Here is a 13880-nt window from a genome sequence, read left to right as displayed (position 1 = left end):
AAGCAATTAAACCTTTCTGTTATTATATGTTTCTTTTACGTAAACACTGTCCATGAACTCATCAAATCCCAACAGTTGAGTTTAGAAGGTGACTTTTATGGAAAACTGATTTTGAACTATGCTTAAGACAATGATGACCTATATATTTATCTCCATGTTGTTCATTTGAATTATTCAACAAAGCTTTATAAATGTGTAACACATAGTTCATCTTATTTCCTCACCATGTATGGAGTAAATATTAATTTAAAATTTATATAACGATATATTTTTCAAAGCTTAGATTAACTCCCTGTAAAAATTTTGTTTTAAAGTACTTTCATTTATAAATTTATGTATTTTAAATTTTATAAATTTAATTTTTAATTTTTTTGCTTCTTGACCACATAATAAATAATGAAAAAAAATTAAAAATGACTAGACAAAAGAAAATAAAATTAAATATAAATATAAATATAATAACTTCTAAAAAAATGAGATAAAACTTTTTTAATAAAGTGAGGGGAGAAAAAAATGAATGCACTCATAAAAAGGCAATACTACTAATAAGCGAGAAAGGTTAAAAGAAAACAATAAATAGAGAAAAGATCCCATTTTAGATGAGAAAAACATTAAACTAAACAACAAAAAGAAGAAAAAAATTAAAAGAAATAAAATGAATAATTGGTTGTTCGAATGTGTATTTTGACCTTTTCGATTGTCTATTTATTTATAGACTCAAAACCCCTCTTTACCTAATTATTTTTAATATTATATATGTTTTCATACATCTTTTACTATTAAAAGTAATTTAATCACAAGGTCACTTAAGTTAAATGGTATGAACATTCAACATAAGAAAAAATAAATTAAAATGAATAGTCAATGATAAGATAAAAATGTGTAATCAATGTTAATTTTAGATTATGTCAAATTAAGTATATGAGTAATCACTTAAACCAAATGCAAATATTATTATTAACTTAAAGATTGTTATAATGTTTGTAGATGAAACGTGGTTCTCAAACACATCTTATTTCAAATAAATAAATTAAATAAAACTTGTAGGTCATAATTATAAACAACTATTTACCTAAATATATAGTGATCATGAATCAGAAACTGTTTTATTCCTTTATTCTTTATTTTCCAATTAAAACATATTTTTTCATCTCTTTATTTGAGTTAAATGCCAACAGAACAATTAATAAATAAAAATATATTCGTGTAAATTAAATATTAATGGTATCATTTGAAACATTATTCATTTTTAAAAATATTAAGCTATTTCAGTATTCTTTTTTGAATTCGTTTAAAAAGTATTTATAACAAATATTTAATAAATTAAAGGAATTTACGATATTTTTATATATACCAAAATTATAGTTTTTAATTTATTAGTTCTATTTTCTGTTCAATTTAACCACAATATTTTATATTTAAAAGTGTAACACAATGATTATTTGACACTTAACTGGAAGTGTAATGTATGCAGCAGAATATGTTCTAAAATAAATATTAAAGTAAAATATAAATATTAAACCGACATTATCTTATTTTATCTAAACAACAGTATCTGTGTCTTTCTGCAGAGTAAGAGAAACCATGGAACTCTGCACTCGAACCTTTACAAGTTTTCTTCTTCCCAGTTCGTTTCTCTCTTCAAACAAAATTCTTCTCCTTGCTAATGCCAACTCTTCAGTCTTCAAATTCAATTCCCTTAAACTTTTTGCGCCTCATGATCATCTCTTTCAACCCTTTATCTCTCGTTACAATTCTTTCTCTTCCCCCTTCACAGTCTCAGCTGCTTCTTCCTCTTCCTCAGTCGCAGTTGGCACAGAACAGGACCGTCTTCCAGCAGAACTGAAGGTTACAGAAACAGAGCAACTCAAATCCACTGTATGATCTTCTCTTTTTTCCATTCTTGTGCTGCATCCTTTAGAGTGGGTAAACTTCACATGGCTACTTTCATAAGTTTTATTGTAAGCTTTATTTGGAAATTTATTAGATGTTCAATTTAACAAGCAATTTGCACTTCAGAATTTGTCGTTTACTTTATAATTTATAATGGGTAATAGTAATTGTGAAATCTCCACAATTAGGACATTTTAGAAGAAAGATAGAGTTAAGTGTTACTGGTTTATTTTCTCCTTTAAGTTAATGTATTTTGTACTCATTACAGATATGTCATATGTCTAATATGTATGTGTGTGTGTATATACATAATTTACCTTAAAAGTTATAGTCAAAATAGAGTGTTTATTCAGTGGCTTTATAGTCAAACTTGAGTGTTTATTCAAAGTCTTGCATAGGGGTATGGGGGATATGTTAAAGTGAATTTGGATCCTCTCCAGTTGATTGATAACATCATTCAAATATAATTAATTGGTCTCTACCAATTATTTGATAAAATATTTGTATATTTTTCCCTTCAACATGAGCATATTTTGTTACATAAAGAAGAGGGGGTTATATTTGATTCTAAATTTATGCAAGCATCATTAAACCTTAGATAATGGTAATCATATCTCTTTGTCCAGAGTACATATCACTGAACATTTACTTCTGTATTTCTTTCCCTTTGCAGGTTAAATTGCATGTGGAGGTTCCACCATTGGTATGTGAGGATTGTTACAAAAGGGTCATAGCAGAGTTTATGAAGCAAGCAAAGGTGATATTGGGTTACTTATGCTTTATATAGCAATTCAACAAAATTTTATCTGGCTCAAAGAAGATATATGCTGCAAATTATTGTTCGCAAATATAGTGCAACTTATTTGTATGCCAAAGGAGATTTTCCTTTTCTAACTTCTAGGTTCTAAATTTGAAACTATTACTATGATCTCTCTGGTCTGTGTTGTTTCTCAGAAAATTCATTGTTAAACTTCACAATCTTACGGCCTTGGTTCTATCTTATCATATAATAATTTACTGCATCATCATATATCATAAATAGTTTGCTTGAGATTGTCACGGATCCAGGTTTCAGAGGATGGTATGTTGTCTTGTAAGCTAATTTAGCATGGTTTTAAATACAGGTCCCTGGATTTCGTCCGGGAAAGAAAGTTCCAGAAGACATTCTTATTGGTTATGTTGGGAGACAAAATGTCCAGAAGGCTACTATTGAATCTATTTTAAGAAGGACACTTTCACATGCTATGACATCGGTATGTTGTGATATAGTTCCTATTTTCTTATTTTTTATATCCTTACTTTATCTCTTCATGATAGTGTATTAAACTATTTTAGATTAATTGTGTTTTTATTTGCAATTATATCTGTTATTTTCATAACTACAAAGCAGTCATATCCATCACAAACCTCATTGAAATCTTCATTCTTGAAAGACAAGCTTATCCGTTCATGCACATTGCAGAAGCATAAACTTACCATTGACCTTTCCTCATTACCCAAGTCTATTTAATAGTGTTAGCACATTGATTTAAACTGTGCGAATAATATTGTCTTTGATATGAGGACTTGATACTGATAAACACATTAAAAATTTCTTTATATTTTTCTGATCTTGTGTTTGATGTTATTACTGAATAAAGTACATCATTAGATCAACTATCATTCTGATCTTACACTTAGGCCTTTGATAATTAATTTTGTTTATAGGTTACTGGGAGGGCTTTGCAGGACTCAGTACGCATAGTTACTAAGTTTTCTGAGATGGAGGAGACATATTCTTCTCTTGGGTCTCTTAGGTAACCTATAAGTTAAACATTTTTTAATATATTTACCATTAGACTTGGTTATTTTCCTTTTCCTTTGCTGCATCTTTAATACTAGAACTATCTTCTCTCATAACATAGAGAAAAGGAAGATTATGAGAGTTCAGATTCTCTGCGGGGTTTTTTGGTGTTGTCTTCTATTGTACCTTCAAAATACACTGATGTTGGTACTTTAAAAATCTTTTTAATATGTTTTAAAACATCAAAATCAGTGCACATAAGTGTATTTTGAAGGCACATCAGAGTAACAACATATAAAAATCCACAGAATTCAAATTTAGATTATCATTAAGAATGATAATATAGTCAGCCAATAACTATACAGGCAATTATATTAATTATTCTCACTGATTCCACTTTTCCAGATATGATGTGATTGTTGATGTTGCACCAGAAATCAAATGGATTCCTGATAATAATGCATACAAAAATTTAAAGATTGTTGTTGAGATAGACAGTGATATAGATGCTCAAATAGCATCTGAACAAGAATTTAAAAGGCGTTACAAGTCCATTGGTGCACTGAAAGTGGTTACTGATAGAGGGTTACAGGTGATTAAATTTAATTTATTCCAGTCTGCTAATATTTATTTTTTCCTTTTAAAATCATTATTTACTAGAAAAGCTGTTTAATTGGAACTTCTAGGAATCATTTTTTTGATAGAACTTCTAAGTTCTCTAAGGCAAGCATTAACAAACTATAGGGATTTTGTCGTGGGTGTTTTATATTTAGTCACGACTGATACAATGAAGTTTTTTATGCTAATTTTTTTATCTTTACTATGTCATGCTAAAAAATAACAGTTATAAAACATTTTTTTCTGTGTTATCTATTAATATTATCTTAATAATAAATATTTGTATTAATTGATATTGACTATATCAAAAACTCTGCTACAAAATATATTTTTTTGCTGTCCACAGGTGGGTGATATTGCTGTTCTTGACATCTCAGCAACAACCATTGATCAAGATGAATCAAATGTTAAAACTATTCCTTCAGCTGAAAGTAAAGGTCTGGTGTTGTGCTTGAAGGATGATAACTAATGGATAAGTGATGGAAGTCTTTGCTTTCTGTAATAGATCATGTAGATTTTTCCTCTAAACTTATATTAGTTATGCAGGCTTTAATTTTGATACAGAGGACGGAGACAAGGTATTACCAGGTTTCCTTGATTCAATAATTGGAATTCAACGAGGTGAATCAAAGTCTTTTCCTCTTGTATTTCCTGAAACATGGAACCAGGAAAATCTTCGAGGTGTTCATGCTCAGTTTAATGTAAGTTTCTAGTGCTGAATAAAAGAGTTTAAGTTTTAGGAACATGAACTGGCATGGTTGTTTTTTCTTTTGGTCCTCTTGATACCAAATTCTTCACAATAAGTACTTTTTGGCCATATGTCTCATACGCTTTATGGCACTTTTTCATCTCCAGCCGATTGTGATTACCATCTTTTATCTTTGCATTTACCTTTCTTGCTCAACTTGTGTAATTGTTGGCCCCCACAAAGGCAGTTTTACTGACTTGTTGCTTTCCATGTGAGGGGTTTGTTTATCCCTCTGCTGAATTCAACTATACTTCCTCTCAAAGGGATTTAAACTTTTCCTATATAGTGTATACAGTGCTCATTCCATTTTCATGGGTACACACATTTTGCATCAAAGTGCATGTTTAGCATCTCATATTTGCTTGTTGTAGATTGCTTAAAAACCTCTTTGGCTGCATATACTGATCATGCTTATTAAAACTCTCTTTCATTCATAACAGGTTGAATGCAAAGAACTTTTTTACAGAGATTTGCCAGAACTGGATGATTCTATTGCTGATAAGCTTCTCCCTGGATGCAGCACAGTGGAGCAGGTGACCTTTTTACCCTTGCTATGATTGTTAACTGAACTGAGGAATTTTGTTGAGTTGAAATCAGAGTAAAATTCTCTAGCATGAATTGTCAGGTCAAAGACTTATTGTTACAGAGATGCCTAGAGGTGGAGCAAACAGCTCGAGAACAAGCAACTGATAATGCTATCTTAGATCAGATTTCTAAGGTAATATTACATTAGATTGATTTTGTCTTATCTCCTAGGTTATTACCATGTACCTTGCACTTGTTTTCTATGTGTGCATAATGAAGCACACTTGCATCTAACATGGATATACCGAGTAATCATCATCATCTTCATTATTTTTGGTAGACATATCCATTTTAGAATTTGGATTTAAAGTCCAATTCAATCTCATAAACTTGTAAAGTGAAATTCAAGCTTTATTAGCTCTATTGAAATTGCCTTTCTAGTTGATGTAGGATTAAACACCACCTTTAAGACTGAAATTATTTAAAGGTTAGGACTGTATTTAATTTAGCTAAACCATTATCAACAAGTTGATGAAATATCTGTGCAACTTATCATTTTCAGATGGTTGAAGTTGATATACCTCAATCCTTGTTTGAGGAACAAGGTAGGCAGCTTTATGGAGCCAACCTATTAGAAATACAGGTATTGATTGCATGATGCGTCATTTTCAGGCCAATCTTTTTACATTTTTATTCACAGTTTAATGGGAAGACAAACAAACTCTGATCTCTCTCAGGCAAAAATGAAACTAAGTGAGCAACAACTGGCATCTCTCTCAAGTCCAAAGGCTGTGAACCAATATCTTGAGCATCAGAAGGAAAATATAACAAATTTGATAAAACAGAATCTGGCAGTGGGTGATATATATAGGCGTGAAAATCTGCAGGTAGCATGTTTGCTTAAGATGTGTCCATTATATACATATTTGTTCAGGTCATGCTGACAACAAATTCTTTCTCCTTGTCAAAAAATGGAACAAGTGTACCAATTCTCAGTGATCTGTCTAAGTATAAAGGTCACTTTTGCTTATAAAAATGATTTGTGCATTTGTGTGTTTTGTAGTTTGCTACCGAGGATCTCGTCAAAGAGGTTGAGAATTCCATTGCTGAATTCAAACGTCAAAATCAAGAATATGATGAGGAACGGGTGAAGGATCAGGTTTGCATCATACTTCCTAGTTTATTTACTGTTGTTTATTGTTTTGGCTGCTTTATCGGTTCATGTATATATGCAGAACTACAAATATCTTGAACTGTTTTCAAAATGGTCCATGTAGGGATAGCACTTCATACTGCATACCATTTTGATTAACTATATTATATACAATGTCTACACAATTGTAGGATAGGTTGCCTTTTCAAAACAGAAAAATTGTGCTTTGGGCCAAAGTCTCTTTCCTAATAGAACACATTGATTGATATGATCTTTTTGAACTTTCCTGTAGGTTCAAGAAATACTAGAAGGAGCTAAAGTGCTTGAATGGTTGAGAGAACATGCAGAGATTCAATACATAACTAGATGAGAGATGAACTCCAGCCAAAACCAATCAGGAAAAAGAAATTGCAGGTTTTGAAAGAATTTTGTTTCAGCGGATGTAAGTTAGGAGGAAAAAAAAACTATTCTTGATTGAAATTTGAAGAAAGATTTTATGAATAAAAAACGTACTACAAGTTTGTAAATTGAGACTTTCACAATAAATTAATAATAGATAGCACTAACAAAAAACAGTATTGAAAAACACCAATATATTTCTCATTAAAAATCCATTTTAAATGTCAATGTTAAGCCCTAAAGGGAAAATAAGGAATGTATTGTCACATGCAAGGTAGCTACACTCTGTACTTGATATAGTTCAGCAGTTAACAAAAAAGTCTAAAAAAATTATTTACTAATCTACACCACTTGTTCCAACAGGTCTTCATCTACAGATATAACACCAATTGAAGCATGCTCTTATTAATTGTAGAGTGAACTTGTCATAAACGCCTTTCTTGCAATATATGTCCGAGTTTTGCATAGAGAGCCAGCTGCTCCTCTGAACCAAGGTTCCTCAATATCTGCATAGAGAAAACATTGCAAATGATTTTACAACAAAACACTCTTATGGGCAATGGACATAGTGAAATGTAATCTCTGTTTGAGTTAGATGTGTGCAACATTAGAACTGAAATGAAACAGAATCCTCTAGTTTTCACATTATTGAAATTTAACCAATAAATGCTTAAACTAGAGTCGCACCTGGTCCAAAAGCATTTCTACTGAATAGTCTTCGACGACAACAAATGATTGATGGTAAATGTAGACAAAAACAGCCATTACCATCTGCAAAGGATGCATAACTTAGTATTAAACACAACATTCTCAACGCAGCAACTACCGAGATATTTGTTTACTTTATTGCATGTCATAGAAAGTAGTACATGATTTATGGTAAAATTGAAAGTGCTTTAAATGGTCAAGTGCTAAGCACTATGTATCAATTGCACTTCGAAAAGTCAAGATTATGGAATATACTAGCTTATTCATAACAAAAGGGTAGACATAAAATATAAGAAAATACCCAAATACTTAAAGCGTGAAGATAACCATCATAGCAGTTACTCACTATAATACTATAAAAAAAACTGAAAATTATCCTAAATTAAATTCATATACATGCTAAGGATTACTATAGTTTACAATTATCAATCTCAGAGCAAACCTGACAGTCCATTCTGTCTGTAAATCCACCATGTCCCGGTATACTGTCACCAAAGTCCTGTAACCAATGAAAGATATCAATGTTGTTACTGTGTTTTTGGGAGTTTTGAAGAGAATGGAGTAAGGGTAATGATGGCAAAATAAATCTCTAGTATAAAGAGCAAGAACAGACTTTGATTTTAAAAGCTCTTTTGAAACCACTGGCAAAAAAACCTCCAAATGGTGCTATGATTGACGCAAATAGTCCCAACCACAAGGCATGCCACTGTACTGGCAAAACTGGTATCTCTTTCCAAGGAAGCTACAAAATGTTGCAAAATGAAAAACTCAATCTTTAAACTCTTAATTCATGAATAATAATACTAAATTGGCCAAATTATACTTTTTATTCTTCATTTTATTTTTAAGGTTGATTTCAATCCTTTTATCTTTCAAATTATTTATCTTTTAAATTTAGGCCGGTTTGATCTTTTCGAAATATTCATTGTTTCCCAACATGATATCTGCGAATTTGTAAATCACCATCATGAAACAATTTTCTCAGCAATAGTGAAAGCTTTTTATTTATTCTGATGTATGAAAAACTATTACCACACCTCTGAATCTAGGACTAAGTGGTTTGTGCAGTTATATTGAAATTACTTGATTATTTCTCATGCAAAATAAACCGATCCTGATAATAGCAAAGATACAGAGAAATTTTATCAAATTTACTATTTTTTACACATTTATATCATCAAGCATCCAGAAAGTTAATAAATGTTTACTACATGCTTGACAGTGTTAAATTCTTTTAGCAGCTGCTAAATCCCAGGATATCTTACCGAATGAGAAATCAGTCCTGGCAATGGAATGTACTCTGGCTTAAAAATTGGGTCAGGGTCACACTGAAGCCAACCAGTTGATAAGTTCTGAATTTATTTCACACAAGCATTAGGATCAACATAGATATTTCCTCCAAGATGATTGCACTCAATCAAGATTGTTACCTTCCTTGGACATGTTAGCCATTGGAAGCGACCCAAGAAGTAGGCAAACTGCATAAACACAGGTGACATCATCATGTAAATAAATTATACTGAAAAATATCATTAAATTAACTTAAAGGGGAGGTTGTGAGTCAAACACATGATATTAGAGAGTTTAGTTATAACTAAAATGTGAATTTTTAAAGTTTTCTGGGATGGTAGTTGGTTAATCCGTTCATACAAAGATCCAAAATTTCTTAACAAATGAGGCTGACACCTAGCGGCCTAGAGAATTTGGGACTCCCTTTCACAGGAATAGGAGCCTCAAAGAGGTTCAAACTCTGAAACATTAGGTTCAATTATACCATTGTTATGAAAAGGTCAACCCGATTATATAATGACCCAAAATTCCTTAACTAAACATTGTTATGAAAAGGTTAACTCGTTCATACAAGATCAAAATTCCTTAAGACTCTCCAGAATGAGGTCAGTTACTATGGACTAAAGGAATGAACTGAAGAAAAGCAGGATGTTACTAACTGATGCTTACTGTAAACGCAGCAATCATAGTGGCAACAGATGCTCCAATGAAACCTTCCCATGTTTTCTTTGGAGAAAGCTTGATCAGAGGTGTTCTCCCAAAATAGAAACCGAAGAAATATGCGCCAACGTCATTCATAGCAATTAGGGATGCAGGGAAAATAAACCTTTCATAATAATATTAACTAGTTAGATTGTAAGAAAAGTTTGAAGTATGGAAAACACAGTGACTAGCAATACCAAAGCAGTTACTGATATTAAAATCTCCTGTGAATTTCCATTGAATGAAGAAAAGTGTGAATGACGCTTTTGTAGAAAAGTGAAACTCTTTAAGAGCAAAAAGATATGGACATGATATATAATATAACTTCCATGAATCATGATGCATGTTTATAAAGAGTCCTGTTATATTTCTGTTCCTTTCACCCTTTTCCTTCGTGTTGAGAATCTTGGTACAAGTCAATCAAATCACTAATCTAATAGAAGCATCTTTAAATCTGATTATCTCCTTACTCAAGTTCAGAACATTAAATGCCTTTTATGAAATATAATTTTCCACAACCATATCCAGAAAAGAAAACACAGGATACATTATATTAAATGAAATTGCTAGGAACTATTTCTTGTTTATTGATTAAATGTATCCTTTTCTGTAAGTAACTGTGCTCCACAATTTTCTGATCAAATATAAATGAAACATAGAATCGTATTAGTAAACATGTTTTAAGTAAGATAAAAGAAGGATTTAGAAAATGGAGATTACATCAGCAAGTAATTCAGCAGAAGTCATGTTACCAGAATATTCCTTGAAATATGTTGGCTACAGTGAACGCAGACTGGGTAAACACAACAATGAGTATCATATGTGTCCATGCATACTGGCCAAACTGATACTTGTAATATCTTTTCTTCAATGAAAGAATAAACCATACAAAACCTGAAATCACAGAGGAAATGAACATACCACACAAAACCATACTGGAATGAAATATTGTTTTTTATATATTACAGCCCAACAAACTCTTGAACCTGCAAAAGACTAATAATAATATGATATCAGATAGCAAAATTAAGTTACTCAACAGGACCTATAGATATATTGCTTGAATATATATAAAATTATCTGTGTCCTCTCTTACCATGGTTGACAATAATTGAGATAGGATAATCATGCATCAACATTCCTATGAATAAATTTGGTAGTACTAACCTGCAATATATAGGAAGTAACATATAACCATCTGATACTTGATCAGATTGCTCACAAGCCTATACAAGAATTTGTCCGAGGTCACAGTATTCACAAGTTGCTGACTGAGAATACGGCCATATACGAAAAGCATTGCTGTGAAGAAAAAGTGCCTGGACATTGCATTCGGAATCTTATCTTTGTGAAACACTATACATTAATCATTTCTGATAAACAGTTATCATTTAGAAACTACAGTAGCAGGCATGCTTACCAGTTCAAGAACTTAAACTTCGGGAGACGTCTATCTTGAGTTGCTCTTGTAAGTAGATTGAAGAGCTCACTGGCCATGAATATTTGGATAACAACAACCATGGCCCAGATGTATAGATGACCTAAGTAAATGATAAGTGAGACACTAGCTAACATCCACAGAGATGAGTATGCACGAATCCACATTGATCTGTACTTAAATTTATCATCCACCAGTAAAATGTTTCCATTTGATTTGCTTATCTCTGCAGGAATCTAGCATAGAAAAAGCTAGCATTAGTTTCAACTTTTCCAAAATTAAATTTCTCATTTATACTTAAGTTAAAGTGAAGTCCGTTACTTCATCAACTACATGTAGATGTATCTTATACATATTTTTGCACAAGTTAAAGGGAAGTTCATATTCACTGTAATTACTTCATCAACTACATGAATCAAATGTTCTCTAACTTGATATTTCTGTGTACCATTCTAAATTGACATAACAGGTCTTGCAGCAGCATAACTTCGTATTAAAACTTGAAATTTGAAGTAAACATTTCCCCAATCACAACAAGCAAACATGTTATTTCACTACACCAACCTCATTTGAGCGTCTCCTTTGCCGAAAACTCGGCGTTCTTGGTGAATTACAGTTATGATCCATTTGTGTATCTCTCCTTGGCGAAGTGATTGTTCAAATGCTTTCGGAGTGGTATACATGCATGGACTGAGACCTTCCTGAGACATTAGATGGTCAAAAAATTGTAAAAGCAAATAGAGTTATCCCTAATAAACTTTTATGATTTGCATAGTTCAATCCACAGCAAAAGAGATGGCCAAAAAAGTGCAAACAGATTGATTGTGATTAACAATAGTATTTAATGAGCAATGAAATTAGTTGACACTATGTACAAAATGATCTTGATGTATTTATGTGTCTGTCAACCGAATTTAAGAATGGTGTACCTAGTACAGTGACCATTGTTGATTCAAGATGTTTTGGAACAACATAAGCATGTGGGTAACATGTAACTGAAGTTACATAAAAATAGATCATTGATTGTCACACACAGAAATGGAATAACAACTCAGACAATAAAATAATATAAATTGTAGAAGAAAAAGGAAAATGGAGGTGAAAAATTAAGAGTACATACTTGGATTGAAGAGGTAGAAAATGAAAAAAGAGTGAACAGAGAATTGGGAAAAATTGACCATGAGGATTGAGGTGGTGGTGTCAGATGTGGATTTGCTGTGTTTCAGGGAAACCATAATAACAGAAAGCATAGTAGGAGAGAGAACTCATTACGAGAGTTACGTAATGCTCCACATTCACCACTGATTAATCCAGGGTTAACTATAATATATCATTTTATATCAATTATAAAATTTTATATCTTTTAATATATATAAACAAATAATTAAGATGACGAACCAAGATTCACTTGAAAAATTTAATTAAAAGTATCTAAATTTATAAAATTAAAAACCTAAAATTAATTTAATTCTTTTTACATTAGAAATTAAACTCATGTTAAAAAAATTATAACAATTTCCTTTAAACCAGTATGATCTCTTGCCAAAAAGAGAGATTCAACATCTTGCTGCAGGAATATACTAAGTACATAGCTTAAGCAATAATTAAATAAAATGTTTGTAACTAATAAACTGTTCTTCAAAAAATTCATTGTAAGTATAGTATTTATTTAGTTTCATAGTATAATTAAGACCTTTCCAATGTGGTGATATCATATTAAATTTAAGATATAAAATCTTAAATAATATATAAGCTATAAGAATAAAAAAATTGTTCTTATCTTAAAACATATCTCTTTTCCTTAAAATGAATATTTTATAAGACTCTCGTATCAGACTAAAATTGTAAGGAGGTCTTAAAATAACCATGACAGCAAAAATCTTCATGTGAAAAATTTCTTAATTTGAACAAATTAGACAGTAATAGAAGCAACATTAATTCCATTCCTGGGGCAAAACAACAATGGTACAAGTGGCAAACCTAAGATTCGGGTCCACAATGACCGCATATTTAATCGTTAAGAAAGTTGGTATAATCTATGATGCGACAAGTGACAAAGTAGGTATCCTGTAATAGAGAACAACTTACAAAGATTTGAACAAATGGATAATGAAATTAATAATTAAACCACAAGTTTTAATATTGTCAGATCAACATGGTGGATTTTCTTTTCCCCAAAATTATTAAAATGAATAAATTTTATAAAAAAGTTATATTTGATTTCATTGAAAAAAAATTTTTGTTAAGATGTGAAAAAATTTGTTTATAGCGAAATCATGTTTTTTTATAATAAAATTGTATTAAATTGATATAATTTGTGAAAAATGAATTTTAAATGTTAGGATAAATTCTAATATAATGATATCACGTTAAGAAGTGAATTTTAAGCCTAACTCAATTTAAAAAATTTGTTTGTTTGTAAGATGAGATATGAATCACGTATATATTTAAATTTGTCATATATATTTATTTTTATATTTTTATTACAAAAAATATGTTAAATTGATAATTTTTATGAAATTAATTCAATTTCAATAATTTGTCTATTTTAATAATTTTTAATATAAAAAGATCATGTTAAATTGATACAATTTTTATGAAATCATACTAATTTTAACAATTT

The 13880-nt window shown here is 30.8% G+C and overlaps 2 protein-coding genes across 7 annotated transcripts; one reads left to right on the top strand and one right to left on the bottom strand.

Moving 5' to 3' along the window:
* Positions 1–1535: 1535 nt before the first annotated feature.
* Positions 1536–11161, top strand: LOC108336259 (trigger factor-like protein TIG, Chloroplastic). 6 transcript variants are annotated; one of them, XR_001832836.2, is made up of 14 exons: positions 1542–1878; positions 2567–2650; positions 3018–3146; positions 3601–3689; positions 4082–4268; positions 4641–4731; positions 4841–4995; positions 5483–5575; positions 5668–5760; positions 6130–6210; positions 6305–6454; positions 6631–6726; positions 7013–7162; positions 7483–7794. XR_001832836.2 is itself a non-coding variant. In XM_052880581.1 (14 exons), exons 1-13 carry the CDS (start codon positions 1585–1587, stop codon positions 7088–7090), a joined length of 1620 nt encoding a protein of 539 aa, XP_052736541.1. In that variant the 5' UTR covers positions 1542–1584; the 3' UTR covers positions 7091–7134; positions 11033–11161. The 6 variants fall into 6 exon arrangements, 5 of the variants coding, with proteins under 5 accessions (XP_052736540.1, XP_052736541.1, XP_017428133.1 ...); XM_052880581.1 differs by lacking the exon at positions 7483–7794 and adding an exon at positions 11033–11161 and having other exon boundaries at positions 7013–7134; XM_017572644.2 differs by having other exon boundaries at positions 7013–7134.
* LOC108336260 (phosphatidate cytidylyltransferase 1) lies at positions 7795–12112 on the bottom strand. Its single transcript, XM_017572645.2, has 10 exons — positions 11822–12112; positions 11240–11493; positions 10987–11138; positions 10572–10713; positions 9787–9943; positions 9258–9305; positions 9093–9179; positions 8441–8569; positions 8270–8326; positions 7795–7890 (listed from the first exon to the last, which is right to left on the bottom strand). Exons 1-10 carry the CDS (start codon positions 11882–11884, stop codon positions 7795–7797), a joined length of 1185 nt encoding a protein of 394 aa, XP_017428134.2. The 5' UTR covers positions 11885–12112.
* Between the last annotated feature and the right edge of the window lie 1768 nt (positions 12113–13880).

This window comes from Vigna angularis, chromosome 7, assembly GCF_016808095.1.
Source record: "Vigna angularis cultivar LongXiaoDou No.4 chromosome 7, ASM1680809v1, whole genome shotgun sequence".
Lineage (NCBI taxonomy): Eukaryota > Viridiplantae > Streptophyta > Magnoliopsida > Fabales > Fabaceae > Vigna > Vigna angularis.
The sequence above is the reverse complement of the archived record's forward strand: the minus strand, read 5'-3'. Positions and strand labels throughout refer to the sequence as shown.